We start from the raw sequence: 26,447 nt of genomic DNA, 5'->3' as shown, positions 1-26,447 counted from the left end.
ACCAATAATGAGTAAGATTATCCAATTTCCTACTTATTCCTAGTAGCAATTGCCCAATATACTAACCCCCAATAGCAATTACCAAATTCTACTAACCCTCAGTAGCAATTACCAAATTCCACTAACCCTCAGTAACATTATCAATTCTACTAATCCTTAGTAGCAATCCAATTATCTACTGGAACTCAGTAGTAATCATCCAGTTTGCTCGATAACAATTTTTCTATGTGTTTTGAATGACGATATTTGTACTTCACTCACTGCATACTAATGAGTTCAAATGTTTTTCATTTGCAGTTTCACAATGCCTACGAAGAGAAAGGTCCATATAATAAAGACATTAACTATATAAGTGCAAACAAAAAGGAGAAATTATGGACAGGCAAAAAATTCAAGATCATGAAGATCAGCAGCAAAGACCAACAATTTAACAAAGGAGAAAATATACTGATGTAGTACAAATCAGCCTTGAAAATTTTTTGTTATCAAAGTTGAAGGTGTCTATTATAATTTGTGTATAACATTGCCTTGCTTTAGATATAATGGTTGAGCGGCTTGAGCCTAAGTAATGAAACCTGACGTAGAAATTTTTTTATATTTATTTTTTTATTGCATAACAGAGATGGCAATTCTGTAAATACTGATAAATTTAAAGATGCGGTGGTAATTTTGTAATTAATGAAAACTTTAGTGTTTAATTCATTCCAGAGAACAAATAAAGAGACCGCATGGTCTTTCATGCAATTGCCTCTGCGCGTGGGTATTAAACTGGAGCAGTTTACCTTATTGGTAAATCACCCGTGTTGTTTCAGTAAGGGGCGGAGCGACATAGGGGCCTAGTGGGTCGAGTGACCCACTAGAGTTTATGTACAAATATATATTTTGCTTCAACATAGTGTAACAAATCTACTCTGGTGTAGTGGCTGTTTGGTTGAGTCAATAATAGCATGGGCATGAGTTCGATGCTCTTTGTCCTAGGCTTTAGGGGTCTATATATTTTTTTTCTTTTTTGATATGAAAATGTGGGTTTATGTATGTAACTATATATTATATATGTAGTTAATTATATATTACGTATGTAGTGCTATTGTTCTACTTTTTAATTATAAAAGTTAATATAGTTATTGCTTTAGACAATTTACAAGATGTATATCACTTTAGTTATTATTATTATTTTTAATTAAGTTTTGATATTTCGTGAGTGCCCCACCTTAAATCGAAACCTGGCTACGCCACTGGTTTCAGTTGTGGTTGTTGCTCTGTGTGCTTCGAAAAGCTTTGGTTTCCGATGAGGGTGCGGGAAAAGCATGAGGTCCCTCATTCTTCTTTCATTTTATTTATTTTTTTATTCTGCTGCGAACAAACCTCAGATCTACATAGACTCATAGAGGGCGGCTCCTAGAGTGTAGGTCCCTCATTCTTTAGTTTCTAATAATCCTTGTTTAGGTAAATTTAAAATTGAGAATATATGGTGTTATGTTTCTCTACTACTTGTTATACTTGGTTTGGTAATATATTGACTTGCCCAACAAACTTTTTCAAAATTGACTTGGCAATTATGATTTCAATTGGTATAAATGTATAAGCAAATGACTACATCTTATGCTTTGAGTCACCATAGTTTGGTGTTTATTGGAATAGACATTAATCACTGTAATTTTACATGATTATTGGGGGGCAATAAACTTTTTATTGGGTGGTAATAAACATTTTATTGGGGGACAATAAAGTTTTTATTGGGGGTATAAACATTTTATTAGGGGGCAATAAAGTTTTTATTGAGGGGTAATAAACATTTTATTGGGGGGCAATAAGCTTTTTATTAGGTCTTAAACATTTTATTGGGGGGGGGGGGAAATAATATTCTTCAGTGACCTATGAGATCTTCGGCGATCGGTGATCGGATTCGAAGGACCAGTGACGGGTGACGGGAGTCCAGCAACCGGAGTCTGGAGTCTTGTAATGCCCCGTACCCTAAATTTTTACTAGTTACATTTTACCGTTATTGACCGAGGAGTTGACTTTTTCTTTGTCCGTTGAGTTAAGAAATTTCTTTGAGAATGTCGAAGTAAACGAAAAATCGAGCTCGTGGACACGTAGTTTGTCTAGATCGGAGTTATTACGGGAAAGTTGTGATTGAATGATTGAAGTTACTATTCATTTTTTTTTAGTTTATTGGTTTCTAAAAGAGGAAAGTGGGTAAATAAGAGTGAGAGAGAGAGTGAAATCAGGAGAACCCGACTCCAGCCCCCTTCCCCTTTTCTTTTTCTTTCCTTCATACCTGGATCCTTTTTCCGGTGAAATCACCGCCGTCGGACCACCGCCGGGCTCGACACTGGCTATCACAGGATCCTCTCTTCCTCCTCTTTCATCTAAGGTAAGATTTTCGACTTGGGTAGCTTTGTTTTGGGGGAATCGAAGAGGAAATTTCCAGAAAAGGGGGGAAGTCGGAGATTGCTTCGATCTCTGATTTCCGGCGGTTTCCGGCCGGATTTCTTTGGGGTTTTGGTGGCTGGGACGATACTAACCTTCATCCCTAACCTCTTGCAGCTTCTCACGACCGGTGGAGGAAGAATAGATGGTGTTTGAGAGCTTGAACAGTAACTGACGAAGTCTTGATTTTGGGATCGAATTTTCGGCTATTTCTGCTTGTTTTTGGTTGTTGTTATAGGTATAGAAATTGTTGGGTTGGTATGGAGATTATTTTGAGCTTGATAGGTTGGCCGGATTTGGGAAATTGGTGGGCTGGCGCGTGAAGCCACGCGCCGCTGCTGGTGGTGGTGGTGAGGAGGCTCAGTCAGCCCCTCAAAACCCATTATTACAGTTGTTGAATTATGCTTTAGGATTGAGAAATGTTTAGTTATTGAATTTCATGGGAATTTGATGTTGGATATGGTTGTTTTGAATATTATGGTTTAAATCTCTTGGTTGTTTGCTCTTGGTTATAATTTCGTATTGAAATATTGTGTTGGGAAGTTGGAGAATTGATTGTGGGTTAAGAAGGAAAATTTAAGAGAGAGAATTTGGAGATTTCGAAAAGGGAATTATGTTATAATTTGGTGGTTAATTATGGTTACGAAGTTGAAATTTAATTGACTAAGTTATCGAAATAATCCTTACGAAGATTAAAGATTAAATGAGGGTGTTGAATCGTTAAGGAAATTCCGTAATCAAGAATTTAAATCCCAAATTGAAGTGTGGGATTTTTAGAAGAATTTATGAATAACGAGTATTAATTTTTGAGGGAATGAGTTTTGATTCTTAGATTAATTTCTTATTGAGGTTAATTATATCATGTCAATGGTTACAGGACGTACTGAGCCCTCGGGCGAGGAGGACATGGCCAGGCAGCAGGGTTAGCTGCGAGACTCACTTGTGAGTGGACTTTTATTTTATTTAAATGATGCATGCAGCATGGCATTAAATTTATAAACGTGGTTTTCGTGGAAAGAAATGAGTTTAAAGAAATGAGTTGGCAAGGAGGCTATTTTCGGCGCATGCGTACATTACCTAGTCGGCAGTCCCCTCTAGGTAATAGTCTGGTCGGCAGTCCCCTCCAGACTATATCCCGGTCGGCAGTCCCCTTCGGTGAGTCATCTGGTCGGCAGTCCCCTCCAAATGAGGTAGTTAGTCGGCAGTCCCCTCTAACTACCTGTGGTTAGTCGGCAGTCCTCTCTAACCACCGCCTCCTACATTCCGGTCGGCAGTTCCTTCCGATGCGTCATCTGGGCGGCAGTCCCCTCCAGATGGCATGAGATGACTAGACAGCTGTCCTCTCTAGTCATTGAACGATGTTTCATGAAATGATGGTTTTCAAAGGAATGAGTTGGAATTGTTTTATAAATCCCGCTTCATGTTGGATTTTTATTAACAAGAAAATGGGGAAGCATTCAAGTATTGGTTTCATAAATTACTTCAGTTTTGTCCACTCACTTTAACGGTTTTTAAATGTTTTCCCCTGGGCCCTTCATTTTCAAATGCCCAGATTTCAAATTTGCCGAGATCGCGTCCGGGAACTCGAGGCATAGGAGTCAACGATTTCGTTTTGTCCGTAGGTTATTACTTAACCTACCTTGTATGATATCGGCTTAGTTATGTAGAATTTCTCTGATAACCCTTTTAAATTTGGAGAATGCTATTGCCTGAGAATTTGTTATCGTGTTGAAGTTGTGATGGAATTCATACTTTCTGAATGTAACATATACACTTGGAATGTAAATATTGGAATCTGTATCTGAGTAGGAGTTTAACTTTTAATCATGTCCAGGTTTTGTAAATTTTTGGGTAGTCCATTTTAGGGGAGGTTCTGCCGATTTTTCGGTAGGATTTTACCTAACGTGGACCCCGCAGACTCGTATCCGAGTTTTAGGGTGAAACTTGGGTCGGGTTCTGTCAAGTCTGGCGACCAGTGAAGTTCTCTGATGACTTTTCTCTCTCTCTAAGTGACAAAGGGAGGGAAAAGGGAAGGAGGGCAAATTGTCTAAAAAATAAACAAAAACCAATAAAACAATACTTAATGGGGTATTAGGACAAAACCCTAGAGGAACCCCTCTCTCTAGAACGGCTAGAGGAACCCTCTTTCTAGAACGCCGTTGGCTGCGCATATGCCTGTCCGGCTGCTCTTCGGAGTCGGCGATGGCCTTTAGGCCTAGCTGGTGCACGTTTGGGGGTGGCCGGACGGGTATTTTAGTTCGAAGATCGGTGGGTGTTCTACCGCATCTCTCCCGGTTGTAGGTGGTGGATGTGTCGTGGCAATGGGACGGGATCAAAGTGGGCATGAGTCCTTGCAAGGGCGGAGGCGACGTCTGGTGGTGGTCAACAGTCGGCCGGCTGGGTTTGAATGTTTTGGTTGGTTGGCTGATCGGACGTTGGTTTCAACTCAGGCAGAGGCGGTTGGTGTGGATCCGAATCGCGGTCACTCCCCGTTGGTCGGGCGGCGATGGGTCGTGTTACAGGTCCGACACCACTGTTTGGGAGGCAGATGTGGAGGCAAGGCGAGGCAGTCTGCGGCTTGGGCCTGGAGGGTTGGGTACGGCCCACCTTCTGGGTTTGGGCATTGGCTGTGGGCCTTTTTTGGGCTGAAGCTTGGGTTGGGGTTTCTTTTTGGGCCCTGCCTTGTGATTTTTTTACGTTACTTTACTTTTGTCTTGGGAACCCTAGGTTAGTATTACTCTCTAATTTTGTTAGGGAACTACGCACTTTCGTGCCTCTAGCAAATCCTCTAGAGTAGTAACGACGGAGGATTCTCGAGATAAGGGCAAAGGGAAGCTTTTGGTTCCCGGGTCTCCTTACCTAGTACTTGAAATTGAGTCAAATAGTTCTCTCTAGTTGTACACCAATTGAGGTCTCTAGGCGACTAGGTTTACTTTTCAAAGAGAGGCTTGTGGTGAGGGTTTGATCTCTTGTATGTAGGCTCAATAAGTGAGCGCATGTGTTAGCAGTGAGGGTCACCTGTCCTTTGTTTGGTAGATTAATTATACCATTTTTGATTTTGGTGTAATACAACATTTGATGTACGTGCCTTCTGGCCATGGATAAATGAATGAAGTTATCAATTTTCTTAAAAAAAAAAAAAGGGGTATTAGGACAAAAAAAATGTAATTTTTTGAATAAGCGGAAAATCTTATAAGATATTTGGGTAAATGAGATTAATGTTGTTCAAATTTGGGTAAATGGATATTTTCCCAAAAATTTAACAAGTGATTATTTATTTATATAATTAAAAAGCAATTGTTTCAAATAATTTTTGAAAGACAATTTTTGGTCCGTTAACACCCTTAATTCTGATGTTAATTTCTACCACCGGAACCAATAGAAAGCGAAGAAAAGGCCGCCAACTGTCCTACGTGGCTTCAGCGGTCAGCTCATAACTCATTTCCGTTTGAATTCTTTTCCTTTCCTTTTTCATCTTCCCCATCACAATATTTTTCTATTTCAAATTTTCAATTCACCTCCTCCTCCTTCTTCTTTTTCCAACAAACCCAGCAAAAATGCAGACCAAAACCCTAATAGCTCACCCTCCTCACCCCCGTCTCCTCCCAAACCCTAACCGCCACAACTCCCTTCTCCAACCTTCGTTCTCACCCCTCTCTTTCACGCCGCGCTTAAAAACCACGCGCCAACTTCCGAAATTGCTCTCCTCGGCGCCAATACGGCGTCGTAACAGGCTATTAACAGCTTGTGTTAGCGAAAACCTCGATGAAGGAAACGACGACGCTTTGGAGGTGGTTAAGGTTGAGGAATTGGAGAGTCGGAGCATATGGAATCAGATGAAGGAGATTGCAATGTTCACTGGACCCGCTACTGGGCTTTGGTTGTGCGGCCCACTTATGAGTCTGATTGACACTGTCGTCATCGGACAGGGAAGCACAATCGAGCTTGCTGCTTTAGGTACTAGCTTCAATTTTTGATTTTAACTTTGTTATTTTTAATCATGGCAGATTTTGTTTAGATGAGGATGTTGAGATTTATTTACCTTTTTTTTTTTTTTTGCTGGGCAGGCCCTGGAACTGTAATGTGTGACTATATGAGTTATGTGTTCATGTTCCTTTCTATTGCAACTTCAAACATGGTTGCCACTTCGCTTGCAAGACGGGTTAGTTCCTCTTAAGAGTTTCGACAAATCTGCATGCTTGTATTGCTATGAAAATGGGTTTGATATGACATTTTAATGTTTTGGGTACTTTTTTTCGCACACGAAGTTCTTGGCCAATCCAATGCACCTTGCAAAGAATTAAGAATTGTTAAAGGAATTGGATTTTGAATGACTGGCACTTGAAGTTAAAATCTGCCTCGGCTGCTACTCAAAATGGCGGCTGTTGCCAGATTGGTTTTTGAGATCAATCATGAATTCGTTTTGAAATTTTGGCTCCCTTTTTTTGTTTTGTTTTTTTTTTCCTTCATTTTTTAAAAGGCTCCATTCTAGATTGATAACTTTCTCTATCTCAGAATGCTATCTCAAAGTGGGTTTCAGTGCTTCTTGAACTTTTAACTCTGCTCTTGCGAATTTCCTCAACTTATTTTTTGTGAAAGTGGGCTCTTTTAAAGCAGAATGTCAGATTGTCTAAAAATGTGTCATGATTGGCAATGTTATAGGCTTAGTAAGACACAGAAGGCAGCAAGGCAGGTGGAGTCATTTAAGTCAATTTCTCAAAATGAATTTAAGTAAAGAGGCCCTAATTGAAGTAAATGCCGGTTGAATAAGTAGTCTTTGAGTCTTCTGTTAACGTGTTTATGCAGATATATTGCCATTTTTATCACATGCTTTGTTACTGAATATACTTGACTGCAGCTGTACTCTAGATGTCAACTCCTGTGATATGAATTAATACACTTTATTCCATCCCATGCTGGTGAGGCAGTGAAACATAGTTAATGTCAAGTACCATTGGTTCCAAAGCTAAGTTCTTAGGATTTAGAACAACATATTAAGCCTAACACACACACTAACACTATCTGTCATATGTAAGGACCATCTAAGGACTGCGAACCACATGCGAGATTTTATGCTCAGAAGTCAGGACCTAAAATTTCATCACAAATGCAGTAACAAAATGCTGTTTATGTTCTGATACTGTGTTCACTTACTGTTTATTATAAAGTGGGGCATGAGATAGTAAGTCTGTCACAAACACACACTAAAAATTTAGGTGTCAATGTTTATATGGCTGAGACCATATTTCTACATATTTTGGTTCCTTATTGAAAAGTCAGTACAAGTTTTCTCAAATAACACATATATAATGAGAGCTCATGAATTTCATTAGCATTGGCATGAGATATTAAGTGCCTTGTTCACATGTAAATTTGATAATTAAACCGTTAGGGTGGAGATTTTCTCTTACCACATTGTAACATGCTACATCTATTGCTTTTCCATATGACCATGTTCCTCCTTTCCTCTTCTTCTTTTTTTCCTTCTGTTTTTTTTTTTTTTTTGAAATTTTTTTATTATTGTATTAAATCTATTACTTTCTTTAGGGTTGTGAGTGCTCATGCTCGATAATGTGCTACATTAATCTTATTTTCTGTGCCTTCTTTATTTTTATTTTTATTTGTATATTTTATTATTATTTAGTATTGGTACAGGACAAGAATGAAGTGCAACATCAGATATCTATCTTGCTTTTTCTTGGATTGGCATCTGGCATCTTAATGCTTTTATTTACAAGATTCTTCGGTTCATGGGCACTAACTGGTAAGAAGGATGTCTACACGCTTTCACTATCTTTGTGTCACTAAAAGATAAAGGTTCTGTTTGTTTGTGTCTTTTTTTTTTTTTTTTAATTTTTTTTTTATAGTTTATTTTTTATTTTTTTAATTAATGTAGTAAATAGCGGATGATAAGAGTTATCTGAGTGGGTTTAAGTAACATAGGCGATTAATGACCTATGCAATTATGCCTTTTCAGCTTTTACTGGATCAAAGAATGCAGAGATTATTGCTGCTGCAAATACATACGTTCAGGTGTCTATGCATTATCTTTTTTAATCATTCATGTGCTTTTCTCATTGAGCTGTATTTATTGGTTACTCCTCTTTGAAAGTTCTTCCTTTATAATTGGTAAACCATAATATCATGTAGATGGTGTGCGTCCCTGATAGAACACAATAAAAGCCTTTTCTCTCTATTTGTTCCTTTTTTTACATTTCATATGCTCTTTTCTTAGAATTATGACATTGGGGGAGGGAAGATTCGAGGCCGGCTGGTGTAGGGGTTAATTCTCATAACCACAGAGCTACAAGTCCCCACTGCATTTCATTTGCTATTAGTCCTTACATGGTCGACATATACCGGAAATTGATGTTTGTGCATGTGCGCAGAGTTGAGATTGATAGTTGCCAAGATAATTTGACCCAATAGTTTATCTTTATCATATGGAAGGTCTACATAATGGAAAATCAGTTTATCTTGAATGGTATTTCATTCTAGTGAATGGACACATATGAAGGAATTCCACATATATTGACATTAATTTGTACCCCCAAACTTATTACCTAATTGTTGCCTGTCATCCTCCCCATGCATGATGATCGTCTGAAATATCTCTCTACTTGATGGTCTTCTATGATCAGTAAAGACACTGTCTTGGTTTCTTTTAAGTGTAATTGAACACTATATGTCTGTTGCAGATACGAGGATTCGCATGGCCGGCACTCCTTGTTGGTTGGGTTGCTCAGAGTGCAAGGTTAGTATATCTCATCCCATGCATTTCTAGAGCATAAACATGTAACTGTTTGTAAATATACAAGTGATCTCTAAATCATAAAAGCTCCTGTGGTCCTCTTGATAGTCATTGGCAACTACTCTACATGATGGATATTTTAAAGTAATAGCTCTCAAGCATAGGGAATGCTGACTCTTTTTATTTTATTTATTTATTTATTACTATTATCTTTTTTTATATTTAGTTGCTGCTAGAGAAAGAAAGTTTGGTACCTTCAAGGCATTGAAAAATCAACTTATACCAAGTAAATATGAACGAGTAAATGGATTAGCATGTTAAAATCTAGCATGAAATGTGCATAAATTTTCACTTCAATAAATCTTTATTGCCCTATGGAAAAATCTTTGGCAGCAGTTTATAATTCCTTTGTTAATGAGATTGTGATTTGTGAGCAGTAATTACTTCATGTTCATACTCTGATATTTTCAATTTGTTTTGCAGCCTTGGCATGAAAGATTCTTGGGGTCCTTTGAAGGCCTTGGCCGTGGCCAGTGTTATAAATGGTGTTGGTGATGCACTCCTGTGCAGCTATTTAGGCTATGGTATAGCTGGTGCAGCATGGGCAACTATGGTTTCACAGGTGTGTTTGAAGGAGATACTAAAAGGCCATATATGGTTTGAATTTTATCATATTTCTTATTGCTATATTGTTTTTTGCTTCCACTACTTAGTAACTGGTGTAAGTTTAGGTTGTTGCAGGATATATGATGATTGAAGCTCTGAACAAAAAAGGTTACGATGGCTATGCCATTTCTGTTCCATCGTCCAAGGAACTTCTAACAGTACTTGGGCTTGCTGCTCCAGTATTTATAACATTGATGTCAAAGGTTATAATTTACTCAATTGTATTCGTTTATATAACTCATGCAATTCTTTCATCATTCGACATTCATTGCTAATCTACAACATCCTTAATTCTCTTAATTCCCCCTCCAAATTGTTCATCTATCCCATTCATTGTGGACAATTCTTGAAAAAGAAAAAAGGACTGAATTATTTGAGACTAGGTCTATTGATGTCAAAGGTTACAATTTACTCAATTGTATTCGTTTATATAACTCATGCAATTCTTTCATCATTCGACATTCATTGCTAATCTACAACATCCTTAATTCTCTTAATTCCCCCTCCAAATTGTTCATCTATCCCATTCATTGTGGACAATTCTTGAAAAAGAAAAAAGGACTGAATTATTTGAGACTAGGTCTATTGTTCATCTACCCCATTCATTGTGGACAATTCTTGGAAAAGAAAAAAGGACTGATTTATTTGAGATTAGGTCTCAGATTGATATCCTCATACCATGTTAAGAAATATGGGAGAGACTTAGTTTGCTTTATTGACAACCTCAATGGGATTTCATGAGAATCCTACCTTTATCATATAAGGAGTCGAAAGAACATCAAGCCACCTGACTTGAGAAGCTGAATCACGCCTGAAACACTTTAAGCAACCAAAATATTTTAACTTGGATCTTCATTAGAATATACTTTCATTTTCTAAAACAGAGATTGTATGTACAGGTAGTTTTCTACTCTCTCCTTATCTATTTTGCGACGTCTATGGGAACACATACCATGGCTGCTCATCAGGTTAGTTTCGGTCAAACTTGTCGCCATAGTTGATCTTCTTATTGGAGATAAGTGATTCTTATTTGTATTGATGATTTACATTTACTTTAGGTCATGATACAAACATTCTGCATGTGTACAGTGTGGGGTGAGCCTCTCTCTCAAACTGCACAATCGTTTATGCCGGAATTTTTATTTGGAGTGAATCGTAGTTTGCCTAAGGTTTGTCATACTCAAAGTTATTGATGTCATAACATTCAACTTTTATTACTTGTGTTATTGGTTAAGATTCAAGTGCTCATCTGTATTTTGTTGTGAAGAAATAAACTGTATGGAATACTCCCCTTTCAATGAATATAATTTAATTTATTCCTATTAACCGAAACTTTTTTATATTGATCTTTATATATTCTGTCTTCTGAAAATCTTACGATATGGAACAGGCCCGCACATTGCTCAAGTCACTTGTCATCATCGGAGCTATACTTGGTTCAGTATTAGGAATAGTTGGAACATGTGTTCCATGGTTCTTTCCCAGTATCTTTACACGTGATCAAAAGATCATACAAGAGGTTGGTTCTGTCCCTTTTGAACTCTTTAAAGTATTCCCAATTCATAACTGGTGCTTCAGTATCTTCATCAAGGGAACAATGAAAGTTGGGTTTTATGGCTCCTTTCTTAGTTGTTCATCATTTTAGAATATCTGCAGCTTTCCACCAAGCTACAACCAGTGGGTTGTGACTGGTGCCTACTGCTTTTAGTCTGAATCATTACTAATTAATCTACATTAACATTGAGTTTTTGAGTTTGACCCATGCCTTCTGTTCATCATGAATTTATATTCACTAAAGAGAAGTTCGCTAAGTTTAATTCCTCTTGATACTCGATCGTTGTTGATGCAGATGCATAAAGTGCTAATACCATATTTCCTTGCATTAGCTGTGACGCCCCCGACTCACTGCCTTGAGGGAACATTACTGGTATATTTTCTTTTACTTCACTGATGATTTTCCCGTGCTTTCATTATGAGCCTTATCATTGCAAACCTTGTCTTTTGGACCAAAGATTGATGAAAACTATGAGTCTATGTCTCCAATGTTAATGATGTCAGCTCTCATGGAAGGATTTTAATGAATCTAGTAGTCATGTTATCCTTGAATGAGATTTTTGTATGTATGGCATGGTAAAATGCTAAGGGAGCTCCTTGGGATTTTTCTTATCAACCATGGAATATGCACTGATCTTTAGGGGACTAATATACCCAGCTGTTCACCATCTTAGGTCCGATTTATGGTGATGATACAGCCCCTTTTTTCTTCTTTTCCAAGAATTTTCACTGGTAAGAAACCTCTATTGCATATGAACAAAAGGAAATTGTCTTTGTATTGCTCTTGCTGGAAAAGGGATGCACTTTCAGGCCTATGGCTCACCTTCACTAAGATGGTAGTGTTCAGTTCTCTTCAGCTTACAGTTCACTTAGATATTGGGCATTTTCATCCTTCTGCCAATCACCCAGTGATTGTTTTTATCACATAAATTACCTAATGAGAAAGTACATATAAACATTAGGCTCCTTGAGATAAAGTCCCCCAGAGCTCCTCTTAGGTGTTTTGGGAATTTCTGTACAGCTGGAAGTGATGAAATTTCTTTGCCTATCTAATTGACCTATAAACAAGATAAATAGTTTTGGTAAATCATGTGCCTATCTAATTGACCTATAAACAAGATAAATAGTTTTGGTAAATCATGTGCCTATCTAATTGACCTATAAACAAGATAAAATGATAAATAGTTTTGGTAAATCATGTGTTTTCTGAGTATCCAAATTCCAGGGAGAATTTCATGACTGATGATTAGGAGTTCAAACTGGATTCAATTTGTTATAAGTATGGAGATAGCTCTTTGATATCGTAAGCATAAATTTTGGCTCTAACAGCAGTATTAATTTATTTTCAGGCTGGACGAGATCTGAGATTTATTAGTCTGTCAATGAGTGGATGCTTCTCTTTGGGTGCACTTCTATTGCTGGTATGATCTGGTTGTTTTTGTGTTGTTAACTTACTTCAACAGTTGTTATTAAACCAGACCCTGACCCCACTCCCCTCACCATGTTCATATGACCAGCTTGTGAGCAGTAGAGGATTTGGTTTAGCAGGCGTCTGGTGGGCATTAGCAGGATTTCAATGGGTAAGACAAACATCTATGGCTTTACATATCTAAATATTATCTATTTGAATTTTTCTGAATACAAATCTCCTTTCTCAGAGTCGGCTTTTACTCTCTCTACGCCGCCTTATATCCTCGGATGGGATACTCTACTCTGAAGATGTGAGCCGGTATAAACTGGAAAAGGTCAGAGCTGTTTAGTGTAGGAATAGATGAATACGTGAGATAAATGGTAACTTCTTGATAGGGATCAAAATTCATGTTTTGATGTTGCTGCTTTATCGAAGATATACACAGCCAGTGGCGAAGAGGCTGCCCCTATTTTTTTCATGTGCAATATGAGGCTGCCTCTATTTATTTATCTATTTATCTACAATATTTATCTACAATATGCTGGAAGTGGACGCAAGGTGCTACCTCTAGATTCAATGAACAGATAGAGCCAATGCTGGTCTCACGATTTAGTATGTCTAAGCTGCACCTTATTCTCTTTGATCGCTTGTTGTAATTGTTATTTACCTTACAAAATTAGTAATTAAAAGTTCCTGACCCGGGTTCAAGATGTCTTGTATATCGTTTTTGTTTTGTGGATTGGAATTTCGAAAGCAGAACTTTGCCAAAAGACCACCAAAATAAAGTGCTAGGAGCATAGCCATAACACTAGTATCTTTCTTTGTCTTGGGAGGGGGAAATTGAATGAGACTAATGGTATTATAGTAGTATCTCATAATAAAAGGTATGAGATGGATTTTAGGCAATGGCAAATCAATCCACTTCTGAATGTTTTAACTGGGTTTTTGATCACCCCTTACACATGTATGTTGAGGAGGAAAAGAAACATCTTATCAATTGGAATGAAACTGTTGACAGCTACATACTTTGACCAGAATATTGTTAATCAAATTATTGGTATTTCTATCCCTACAACTGAATAGAAAGATGAGTTCATTTGGGGGCCCTCCTCAAATGGACTGTTTACTATTAAATCAGCTACCTGGTTACAGTTAAATACCAAGGAAAAGCATGACCAAATTGCTCTTATCAATAAATTATGGAAACTGGATATCCAGCCAAAGATTAAGCTCCTTGGCTGTTTCCTCCTTAGAGGGAGACTGGAAACAAGAGATTGGCTCTGTAGATTTGGCTTGATCAATGATGACTCCTGTCCTATGTATAATACTGACAATGAAATTGTAGATCATCTTTTCGGATATTGTAGCTTTGCTAATGAAGTTTGGAGATTAACAGGTATGCCTACAAATTTGGACTGGATTGAGGGTTATCTCTTAAGGTCTTCCAAAATTTATCTCTCTAGACCTTATGATAGCCAACTCTTTGCAAAACTGATCACCTCTTGCTGGCAAATATGGAAAGCTAGAAATGGCAAAGTGTTTAGAAATACTCACTTAAATCCACAATCTGTGGTAGCAGCTTCAGCTGTTGTACTAGCTAATACCAGCTCAACAATTGGACAAGCGGGAAGAGATTCTTCTCAAAACCAATCTTCCACCATAAGGTGGACTTCTCCTTCTGCTTGCTCCGTTAAATTGAACTTCAATGGCTCTGTCAACAGATCCTCCGCTGCTGGTGGTTTTGTTGTACTTGATTCACATGGCAGACCTCTTATTGCAGCCACTAGACAAGTTGGCAATACTACAGTACCTTTAGCAGAAGCCCTTGCTCTGAGACGGTCTTAGATGCACCGAAGAGCAAGGCCACAATATTATCGAAGTTGAAGGAGACTCCAAACTAGTCATTGTTATCAAAGTCATTCTGCCCCCTTGGTGATTGATCAAGATCATCCAAGATATCCAAGCCATTGCCACAAGCTTTGAGTCAATTTCTTTCAAACACAGAGAAGCAAATTTTGTGGCAGATGTATTAGCTAATTTAGGTCATAGTCATGTAAATGGCACAACTTGGACCAATAGGAACTCTATTGAGGTCTCGAGAGCCTTAAGGTTTGATGTTGTAAACTCAGGTTGCCCTAGAGGCTTCCATCTTTAAGTTATAGTCTTGTCCTACAAATATATATATATATATATATATATATATATATATATATATATATATATATATATATATATATATATATACAGGCCTTCTCCACTGCGGACGTCCGCAGTTTTTCATTGGTGCGGATTTCCAGTTTTGACCCACTTTCCGATCATATTTTCACATCTTAACCGTTCAGTTTTTAGGTCCTAATGTATAGATCACCTCTGCAAAATTTCAGCCAAATTGGTGATCGTTAAGGCATCCAAAACTGCAATTTACAACAATGTACACGAACGGTTCCGGTTCTGCAGATTCGGTCCGTTCGTGTAAATTGCAGTTTTGGATGCCTTAACGATCACCAATTTGGCTGAAATTTTGTAGAGATGATCTATACATTAGGATCTAAAAACTGAACGGCTAAGATGTGAAAATGTGATCGGAAAGTGGGGAAAAAATGGAAATCCGCACCTTTTTTCTTAGGTGCGGATATCCGCACCTGAGAATGATTCTATATATATATATATATATATATATATATATATATATATATAGGGCCTATCCCTATAAAATACCAAAAAAAGGGATCCCTCATTGGAAGGCTTCTAAATATATATATATATATATATATATATATATATAGAAGCCTTCCAATGAGGGATCCCTTTTTTTGGTATTTTATAGGGATAGGCATTTTACCAACTTTTGGATCATATTTTCACATCTCAACCGTTCAGTTTTTAGGTCCTAATGTGTAGATCACTTCTACAAATTTTCAGCCAAATCGGTGATCGTTAAGGCATCCAAAACTGCAATTTACACGAACGGACCGAATCTGTCGAACCGGAACCGTTCGTGTTTATAATGGTAAATTGCAGTTTTGGATGCCTTAACGATTATCAAATTGGCTGAAATTTTGCAGAAGTGATCTACACATTAGGACCTAAAAACTGAACGGTTGAGATGTGAAAATATGATCCCAAAGTTGGTAAAATGCCTATCCCTATAAAATACCAAAAAAAGGGATCCCTTAGAGGAAGGGCCCTGATATATATTTATCTGATTAATAAATATCACATTTTCCCCTCATTCAACATTGTGGATAAAAGATATCACCAAGACTAATAATTAAGTTTCTTGTTGTGTTTGTGAGGTCTGAATAAGCAGTCTCTTTGGTCAACGTCCCACTGGAGAAGGGAGAAACCATTCTTCCAGTAACGCACTTTTATGCCTTTCCTCTTAACCTAAATATGATATAAAGTTCTGAAATGAAATATACTAATACTTGTGAGGGAATTTTTTATTTTCAGATGCAATGGCAAAGAACATGAAGTAAAATAGTATATGCATATTTCGTCCTTGCAATTCCAAAAAGGCATAATACAAGGATCACCATCAAAATCCAAGCACCTGTCCAAGGTACTCAATTCATGAACTTACATTCTAAGTTTGTCAAAGGTGTTGATTTTGCTCACTAATATCAGCTACACACCGTCAGAAAGATCCAAAGAAAACTTTTGGTTTATATTTCCTTTGCACACATGCATAGCTTTGACGGTACAAGTACGACAGCAGTTCTTAACACGTCCAGAGTTACAATACCATAATTTGACAGAAACTAGACCTTGGGTCTTCCACGGCTGTCACGCACAAACATCCTCGGTCTTCCTTTTTTCTGAAATTCCATAGATGATGGTCGTGAATATCTCTGCTTTCGCTTCAAAAAAATCTTCCGCATCTGCTCTTTTTTCTCCTCAGCTTTCAGCTTGGTGAGACTTGGCCTGTAAAGAATCACTGTTCTACCAATCCGACCGACAACAACTGAACCAGTTGCAGCCTCCAATTGCTTCACCGTATCATCTAGCTCCTCTGGACATGTCCCATGTATTTTAACCTGTTCACCACATTCAAGTTGGCAAACGATGTTAGCTGAGTACACACACTATCTTTCAATCCTCTATCTGAGCAAAAGATATTTCAGTCCGCTACAGTACATTGGTAAGTACAAGAGAAACACACTAGGAATGAAATACAGACAGCATCAACAAATTTTCTGAGGAGAACTCATCTTATCTGAGTTAGTTCTCATTGTACATCTTACTTCAGTTGCAGGACTACTAGGCAGATTTCCATATCAGAATTTCTGAGAGTTGCATGATGTCATCCAAACCAACTTGGAAATTTGGTGATGCTTCAACCAGGCTCATAGCCCACACTAGGGACAAGGGATTGGTTTGTTACCGGTTCCTGGTATCTCAGGAGGTGAAGCCTTGTCCAAACCACAGCGTATACTAATAAAAACATCCTAAACTTAAACTACAAGACTTTTCTTCTTACAAAACCACAAACTTAAACCGGAAGGGAAGCTTATGAAATATGCAATTTGAATAGCTTGTTGGGATTCACAAATAGGTCTGGTCAACAAAATATGATACCAAGAAAGTAACTAAAAGCAGGGGGGAAAGTCCGATAAACAAATACACATGAACACAGGTAATGCGGTCCCCTCGTCCTTGAGTGTCCACAGGCGCAATCCAATCCTAAACCTGATCAATACTACAAGTTGTACCATTTCACACTATATTTCATACTCACACCCTTAATCCCTTGCACACCCCTCTTAGCTCACACATTCAATATCTAGTAAAGATTATTCTCTTATATCACTTGATAGGCAACTATCAATGCCAAACATGGTAAAGAGCATAATAAATGGAAAAGCAAACTCAAGGTTTTCAGCTACTTCCGTTCAAAGTTTCTAAATCTCCGTATTACTTGTGAAAAGTTGAGCCTATTCTTTGGTTTCAAAGAATAACGACCTTCAAGCAAATAGCCCTCCGTTTTGCCACATTCCAACAAAGCTGAGTGTCCATGAACTTTAGCTTAACCTGGCTAAGTCCCTACCCTAATCCTTCAAATTATTCGAGAATTTTCTCTAATCTCTAGAATCCTACGATTTAATGTCATTCCAATCCTTGATCAAACCAATTTGAGACTTGAAAAATTAATTTACCAAAAACCCTTAAATACTAGACATTCAAAGAGAAGTGAGAAAGCTAACACATATTCGAATCAACAACTTTGCACTCCTAACATAATCAACATTCTTACACACGCATTCCATAGCTATTAGAATCAACAATACCGAATTGAGCTTCGAACGAAGTAAAACATTCCTACCACAATGGGATAATGTGAGAAAATGAAACTTGAAAAGGAGAATCAAGTAGTAAAGTACCTTGAGAAGCTCATTAGATTCAAGATTCTCTACAAAAGAAGCAGCCACATTGGCCGTAACACCAGACTTGCCCACCAACTGGGACTTGAGCTTCTTCCCCAAGCTGTTGGCATACGACGCCAATTCCTTCTTTTCTCTCACCGTAAGCGTCGGAAGGTCGACCGGGTCGACCCGGTTCCTCTTCAAAACGGTAGAAGGGTCCAAATTCATTCGGGCAGCGTCGTTGGTATCCAATTTCCCAGCTTCAGTCTCACCTTCCTCACCATTTTCATCGTCTAGACTTCCGAGAACAGAAGAAGAAGAAGCAGAATCCAAGTTCTCATCTTCATTCTCAGCTTCCTCATCGAGTTCTTGGGTTGGTTGTTCTACTTGCAGAGAGGCTTTGATGGCGGGAAGGGAGTGGCAGAAGAGGCGTGAGGGGATGAAAGGAAAACAAGTGGAGATAAGTTTGGGGCGTCGCATTTGGGGTTGTTTGGATACGGCGGTGGTGGAGATGAGAAGGGGTTTGAGGAAAAAGGAGGGTGGTGGGTGGTGGAGGAGGCGGTGGAGCCGGGTTGGAGCTCCAACTACCGCTGCTGCTACTGCTACTGCCGCCATTTCTTTTGCTCTGCTTTCTCCACTTCTCCTCTGTGCTTTCAGTGCTTCACCCCAATTTTATTCAAAACAATTGTGTTAGAATTATCTTGATAAAATAATATTTAAAAAAAAAAATGATTTCTAATTAACTTTTTAAGTCTTGCCATGTGTTAGATTTTCCAAATCAAACTTTTTGTTAAGTCATCTGTGATTTTAATTAGAAGTTGGAATGTTAAATTCCATTTGCATTGGTTTACAGAGTGATGTAGGTTTGGTTTGCATCTCTTTTTGACATGCACTTGCCATGTGGTGCATGATTTTAATTACATGACATAACTGATGCAGGAGGACAGGGATAAGAAAAGTGTTCCAACATGTTGTTATATATATCACAGGATATCAAGTTAATTTTATCTAATGAGTTTTGGCCCCATGTTTGAGGGAGCTTGAAGAAACATTTAGGTGCTTACTATGAGGGCTTAGGGGTGAGACATTCTGCCATTTTTATTTATTAATAATTAAATGGTAACAACTTATTTTTCCATTCTTCATTACATGAGGTAGCTTCATCCTATGGATATGCAACCTGATTTTATATGCAAATTAGAAGCATGATACACAAACTTTTACACATAATCAACTTAGAAAAGATATTGAACACATTAATCCATCCTATATTTATTGGTATACATTGGCCTAATCGGTAGATCAACTACCTTCATATATGAAAATAGTAGAAAACAAAAATTTGAACACAGAAAATAGAGATCAAGGCAATGGAAAACACAAATTTATCCATCTTGTTGAAGGAATATCGATTTAGTGTGCCTTATCAAACTAGGAGTAGCAATAGGAGAGAAGGTTCTAGATTTCCCAATCCTACACGGATTGGTATTCCTTGTAACATTAGAACTAGTACTTTGTAATCCCTATATATAGGGCTCCTATTCTCAATAATAATACACATCTCTCTCTACAATTCTCTCTCGAATCTATTTTACTTAAACACGTTATCAGCACGACTCTAGCCACAAAACAGAAAACCAAAAACCGAAACCAACTCATTCACAAAGCAGCCCCTAGCCCGAGCTAGCCGAGCCTTCGCTGCAGCTCCTTCGCTGCAGCCCGCGCGCCCGTGCGCCTGCAACCTTGCACAGCAGCCCCTGCTGCCCTGCGTTCCAGCCTGCTGCCACCGAAGCATCCCTGCACCTAGCCCATTGCTAGCCCGCCTGCTCCTGCAGCCCCTTTCGGCCAGCATACCTGCTAGCCCGCGCTCATACTTGCTAGCGCGCCCCTGAGCCTACTGCTTCTCCACTGCTCCTGCACCACTACTACCACCGCAGCCCCTGCTGCCCCGCATTCGCTGCACGACTCTACTCAGATTGCTTCGCTCCATCACGCCTGCATCGACACGCGCGTGATCCAAAACCAACAAGTAAGTATCCAACAGAGTAAGTTTTGAAGTTCCTAAAATTTGAAATTTAAATATTTCTTCTTTTTCTCGGGGACTTGAAAACCTCCCTTCTTCTACATCCCACCTTTCTTATAACATGGGTTCGATTTTGAGAAAGCGGAATCGTGGGGATTCGCGCTATAAACGAACTAAGAGCGTTCGTAAGACTTCGGACTAAGAGCGTCCGTAAGCATCGATTTAACGAACTAAGAGCGTTCGTAAGCTACGAACTAAGAGCGTTCGTAAGCTACGGACTAAGAGCGTTCGTGAGCACCTATTTTGACCATTCAAACATCATTGTTTCGGTCTAATCCAATTATTCTTGGAAATCGATTTCTTGGTAGCATTAAGGCTCAGAAATCTTATATTAGTTTGCGTGGCAGCATTGACTCCGAAACTAATACGTTCTTGCTTTCCTCTTCAGGATGTAAGACTTGAACGAGCTCGATTTTACTCCATTGGATTCTACGGGCACGGGATATTTATTTGCCTACAATCCAAGAGCCCTGTTCTAAAGGAACCGCTCAAGACTCACAAACTGAGATAGAAAATTCCAGGGCATTTACCCTGATGAAGCGCCACATGAAAATGGCCCTCAAGTTTAAGTACATGAATGAGGATAACGCTAACAACCTTTGGGTTGCGCCTAGTGAATGTTTTAGTAACATTCACAACTTTCCGAACATAGAAGCAAGATGGAATAATATATGCTTCACTAAAACTTTGAAAGAGTTATGAAATATTGTTCGGAGGCTCTCTGCATCATATTATTTATGCATGCTTGTGGAAAAACACAAAAGAACAAATTGATTGAGAAAACCCTAACATGACTGTAGGAGTCATGACGTTGAGGGTATAGGGTTGGACACCATGGCGCCACTTTTGGCCATGATTGCACTGTTCCAACGCCATTGGTCCTAGGGACCATATGTATTGTATCAATACACCTCAATCAAGAGAGCATCCTCTTCATGGTATTTTATGGAGTACCTGATCAATGGTAATCAAGATATCGAGCCATAAAAGACTTCAAATCTGGAGATGAAGAAAGAATGCCGCAGATTTTTATATAGCATAGTCTTTTAATTTCCAAGAATTATGTAATGGCAATTATGCCTTAATCAATAAAATGACTTATTGGATTATCTATTTTCCTCTAGGCGTACTCAATTAAGTATGATGTCTACGAAAATAATTGAGATTAGTGGTATTTAAGAGAGCTTCGCTCCACCGACATCTCTCTCTACTTCCCTGGTCATATTTAATTGGAATTACCGAACGAATTGAGTGACTACAATTTGTCTAAAGTTTGATTTTTATATTGGATTAGATTATGGTCACGAAACTTTGATGTAATCATTGGCTATTAGTAATAAAGTATCGATCTATTTTATCTCATGTCGTAGACATATTTTCCGAACTTTATTACTTCAAATATATAAGAGCCAATGGTTTTCATGTGGAAACACATTGTGAGAATGGAAAAGAGTTCCTTTGCATCACCTCTAATGACTACGGACATAAAAGAGTATAGAGAAACTTATGTGTCGATCTAGTGGGTTGTATGCCACCACTATTCGAGCAATTGAATCCAATCATGTTATGAGAGATGATTTATGGGATTCGGACACATATAGGCTTTGGCACGACCGTTTGGGACACCCAGGTCGTGATATGATGATCCGTATATTAAAGACTTCACACGGACATCCATTTTTCAGAACGAAAAGAAGTAAAACTCGGTTTTTGGACACCGAAGGAGCCCCTGCGCCTCACGGCGCCGTTCACCCCCAAATCCGACCATCCTTGGCCGGCACCGCCATCCCCCTGCGGCCTCAGGGTGGCATTGACGCCACCAAGGCTCCTTTGTCTCCAAATTTTACTTCTAAAGTCAATTGTGACTTCGTGGCTCAACCAAAATCCTCATTGGTTGTTTCTAAAGCCCATTATTCGTTCTGCAAAGCCTGCTCTTTAGCAAAATTAGGATCGAGACCATCCTATGCAAAGGACACTAAAGACAATATATACCATTCTTGCAAAGAATCCAAGGTGATATTTGTGGACCTATTCAACCACCATGCGGACCATTTAAATATTTTATGGTGTTGGTTGATGCATCGACATGCTGGTCACATGTCATGCTATTGTCCACTAGGAACGCTGCATTTGCTAAACTCCTAGCATAAATTATTAAGTTAAGGGCTCACCACCCTGATCATCCTATTAAGTCTATAAGGTTAGACAATGCTGGGGAGTTTACATCAAAAACTTTTGATGATTATTGCATGTCCATTGGGATTGAAGTTGAACATCTAGTTCCTCATGTTCACACCCAAAATGGTCTCGCAGAAGCCGCCATTAAATGACTACAAATGGTCGCTAGGGCATTGGTAATGCGCACCAATCTCCCTATTTCTGCTTGGGGCTATGCAATATTGCATGCAGCTGTGCTTATTCGTCTGAGACCCACTGCCACTCAACCCTTTTCTGCGTCCCAGATGGTGACTGGGTATGAGCCTGATGTCTCACACTTACGCATATTTGGGTGTGCAGTTTATGTGCCAATTGCGCCGCCACAGCGCACCAAAATGGGTCCTCAACGACGATTAGGCATTTACGTTGGATATGATTCTCCAACAATTGTCTGCTACTTAGAACCCTTGACAGGCGATCTCTTTACCGCAAGATTTGCGGATTGTCACTTCGATGAGACAGTCTTCCCGTCGTTGGGGGAGATAAGAACATGAATGTTCAACAAGAACGACAGGAATTGTCGTGGTCTGTCCCCACTCTGTCTCATCTTGATCCCCGAACCGCACAGTCCGAAATTGAAGTGCGGAGAATTCTTGATCTTCAGAACGTAGCAGAATCGATGCCTAATGCGTTTTCTGATATCGCTAAAGTGACGAGATCACACATACCTGCTGCAAACGTGCCTGCAAGGATTGATGTCCCTAAAATTAGAGGACATGACGCCATCTCAAGGTTACCAGAGCATGGCGCCAACGTCCCCACTCACAATGATGGTGACGTTGTGGCTAGGCCCATGGCTCCTGCCAAGAAGCGCGGGAGGCCTATAGGTTCGATGGATTCTCGCCCAAGAAAGAAAGCGAGTTTGGCACAAAATAATCCATTAATCATCGATGTAAATAATCCATCTCATGAGAATATTCCGGATTATGGTTATGTCCAAGAGACATCATTGGGGGACGCTCCAATGTCAGAACCAACTCCAAAGAATAGAGAGATCTCCATAAATTACACTAGTGTACATGAGATGATGGATAGAAATTCTATGGCAATTGATGATGCATTTGCATATCATGTTGCAAAGGAATTATAGAATATGATGATATCGAACCTCGCTCTGTCGAAGAATGTCAACGAAGAGCGGATTGGCCTAAATGGAAAGATGCGATCCAGGCTGAATTAGATTCACTAGCAAAGAGACAGGTATTTGGGCCCATAACGCAGACACCCCCAGATGTAAAACCTGTTGGCCATAAATGGGTATTTGTTAGAAAGCGTAATGAGAAAAATGAGGTGGTTAGATATAAAGCCCGCCTCGTGGCGCAAGGTTTCTCACAACGCCCTGGAATCGACTATGAGGAGACATATTCTCTCGTAATGGACGTTATAACGTTCCGCTACCTTGTCAGTTTGGTAGTTTCCGAAAAACTTGACATGCAGCTTATGAATGTGGTTACAACATATCTCTATGGGGATCTAGATTCAGAGATATATATGAAGGTTCCAGATGGACTTCAATTACCCAAATCAAGTGGCTCTAAACCACGGAGCGCGTTTTCAATAAGATTAAAACGCTCACTATATGGATTAAAACAATCCGGACGGATGTGGTATAACCGTCTAAGTGACTACTTGATTGGGAAGGGATATATTAATAACGAAATATGCCCATGCGTGTTCATTAAAAGAACAAGTTCCGGATTTGCAATCGTAGCAGTTTATGTCGATGACATGAACCTAATTGGAACTCTAGATGAGTTAAAGGAAACTGCTAAATATTTGAAATCCGAATTTGAGATGAAAGATCTTGGGAAAACACGGTTTTGTCTCGGTTTAGAACTTGAGCACCGTAGTGATGGGATTTTGATCCATCAGTCTGCATATACTCAGAAAATCCTAAGGCCCTTTAATGAAGATAAAGCAAAGCCTGTGAGTACTCCCATGATCGGCCGTAGTCTTGAGCCCGGAAAAGATCCGTTTCGTCCAAGGGATGAGGACGAAGAACCATTAGAGGCCGAAGTGCCCTATTTGAGTGCAATAGGCGCATTATTGTACTTAGCTCAATGCACAAGACCGGATATCTCATTCGCAGTGAACTTGTTAGCTCGACATAGCTCTGCGCCAACACGCCGCCATTGGATTGGTGTAAAGACAATCTTTCGATACCTAAGAGGTACGATTGATATGGGCCTATTTTATCCCTACAGAGAGAAGAGGAATGACGGAAGAATGGGATCGGACCCCATTAGGCATGGAGCCACCGTCCACCATGACAAAGTGGCCGGCCATATTGCCGCCAACGCCGCCACCAACACCAAGGGTGGCCGGCCTCACCCTACTCCCCTCCATCAAAACGACAATGATGGGATTTGCTGATGCAGGGTACCTCTCTGACCCTCACAAAGGTCGCTCCCAAACTGGTTATGTCTTTACCATGGGAAGCACTGCGATATCTTGGAGGTCTACGAAACAGACCCTTGTTGCTACTTCCTCGAATCATGCAGAGATTATTGCTCTACATGAAGCCGTTCGTGAATGTATATGGCTAAGGTCTGTGATTCGACATATTCAAGGAAGTTGTGGTTTGAAGTCTACCACAGATGAACCTACATGCATTTATGAGGATAATGCAGCTTGTATTGAACAAATGAAGTTAGGTTTCATCAAAGGCGACAACACCAAGCATATATCGCCTAAGTTCTTTTATAATCAGCAACAACAATCACTTCTAAAGATTGAAGTGAATCAAATCCGATCAGAGGATAATGTAGCGGACTTATTCACTAAGTCGTTACCTAAATCCACCTTCGAGAAACATGTGAAGAGCATCGGATTGAGAAAGTTATCCGAACTCCCACGATTGTAGCAATCAGGGGGAGATATCGACATCAGGGGGAGTTATGATGTCTACATGTTCGATCTCGAAGAGTGAAGGACGTGTTGTGCTCTTTTTGTCCTTCGACCAGGGTTATTTTTATCCCACAGGGTTTTTGTTACCTGGCAAGGTTTTTAACGAGGCAATGGATGAAGCGTCACCACCAAGTTTGAAGCGGCACAAGGGGGAGTGTTGAAGGAATATCGATTTAGTGTGCCTTATCAAACTAGGAGTAGCAATAGGAGAGAAGATTCTAGATTTCCCAATCCTACACGGATTGGTATTCATTGTAACATTAGAACTAGTACTTTGTAATCCCTATATATAGGGCTCCTATTCTCAATAATAATACACATCTCTCTCTACAATTCTCTCTCGAATCTATTTTACTTAAACACATCTAAATTAGTATATAGTGATAATATATATGATTAGAAATATAATCATATATATGATAGTCAATCATATATAGTATTTGAGATTGATGGATCTGCAGAAACCATCAATATTATGTGTAATAAGACAAATCATAGTTAATCAAATACTATCACTAGTCTTTCTCTAGTTTATTCTGAGGTAGTAACCATTGAGAAGGATGGTTAAGAATACTTGAACTGTAAAAAGAATTTAAACAAAATGCTTGAATATTTCCACTAAAGAGTCCCAATAAATTTTGGATGAGTTGATTTGGCAAGCCCCAGTCTCGAAGAAGGTTAAAATTTGTGTGTGGAAGGCGGCGTCCAATATTCTTTCATCTCGGAGTCGACTAAGTGAAAGGGGTATAGACATTGATACCCAATGCCCATTCTGCGATGAAGAAATTGAGTCCCCTCTATATGCATTAAGAGATTGCTTCCATGCCAGCTCATTTCTTCAATTGGCAAATATTCCCAATGTTCCCTCTTCTGCAAGTGTGATCGATTGAGTGGTTAGTAGCTTCTTATTCTCAGTCCCCTACTACCTTTGCTACTTTGTTGATGGTGATTTGGGCAACTTGGTGTAATTGAAACGCGAAAGTATGGGGAGATGAAGCTAAGTTAGCTTCGGAAGTTGTGCCACTTACTCTAGGATGGTGGGAGGAATTTAAGGTTGCTCAT

The 26,447-nt window shown here is 39.2% G+C and overlaps 2 protein-coding genes and 1 long non-coding RNA gene across 3 annotated transcripts; 2 read left to right on the top strand and 1 right to left on the bottom strand.

Annotated features, from left to right (window-relative positions):
- Positions 1-2,219: 2,219 nt before the first annotated feature.
- On the top strand, positions 2,220-2,939 carry LOC133740654 (uncharacterized). The gene is made up of 2 exons (XR_009861354.1): positions 2,220-2,377; positions 2,551-2,939. It is a non-coding gene; the product is annotated as an uncharacterized LOC133740654 (long non-coding RNA).
- Positions 2,940-5,900: 2,961 nt separating this feature from the next.
- Positions 5,901-13,534, top strand: LOC133740525 (protein DETOXIFICATION 46, chloroplastic-like). Its single transcript, XM_062168483.1, has 14 exons — positions 5,901-6,390; positions 6,501-6,595; positions 8,089-8,197; positions 8,411-8,466; positions 9,132-9,187; positions 9,668-9,806; positions 9,916-10,053; positions 10,750-10,818; positions 10,909-11,019; positions 11,241-11,369; positions 11,700-11,777; positions 12,754-12,825; positions 12,922-12,984; positions 13,063-13,534. The coding sequence occupies exons 1-14, from the start codon at positions 5,991-5,993 to the stop codon at positions 13,162-13,164; spliced, it is 1,617 nt and encodes a 538-aa protein (XP_062024467.1). The 5' UTR covers positions 5,901-5,990; the 3' UTR covers positions 13,165-13,534.
- A 2,752-nt stretch (positions 13,535-16,286) lies between these two features.
- On the bottom strand, positions 16,287-18,860 carry LOC133738223 (uncharacterized). Its single transcript, XM_062165687.1, has 2 exons — positions 18,197-18,860; positions 16,287-16,852 (listed from the first exon to the last, which is right to left on the bottom strand). The coding sequence occupies exons 1-2, from the start codon at positions 18,791-18,793 to the stop codon at positions 16,577-16,579; spliced, it is 873 nt and encodes a 290-aa protein (XP_062021671.1). The 5' UTR covers positions 18,794-18,860; the 3' UTR covers positions 16,287-16,576.
- Between the last annotated feature and the right edge of the window lie 7,587 nt (positions 18,861-26,447).

The sequence above is a fragment of the Rosa rugosa genome, chromosome 3 (genome assembly GCF_958449725.1).
Source record: "Rosa rugosa chromosome 3, drRosRugo1.1, whole genome shotgun sequence".
Lineage (NCBI taxonomy): Eukaryota > Viridiplantae > Streptophyta > Magnoliopsida > Rosales > Rosaceae > Rosa > Rosa rugosa.
Note: the sequence above shows the minus strand (reverse complement) of the source record. Positions and strands in the feature narration are given on the sequence as shown.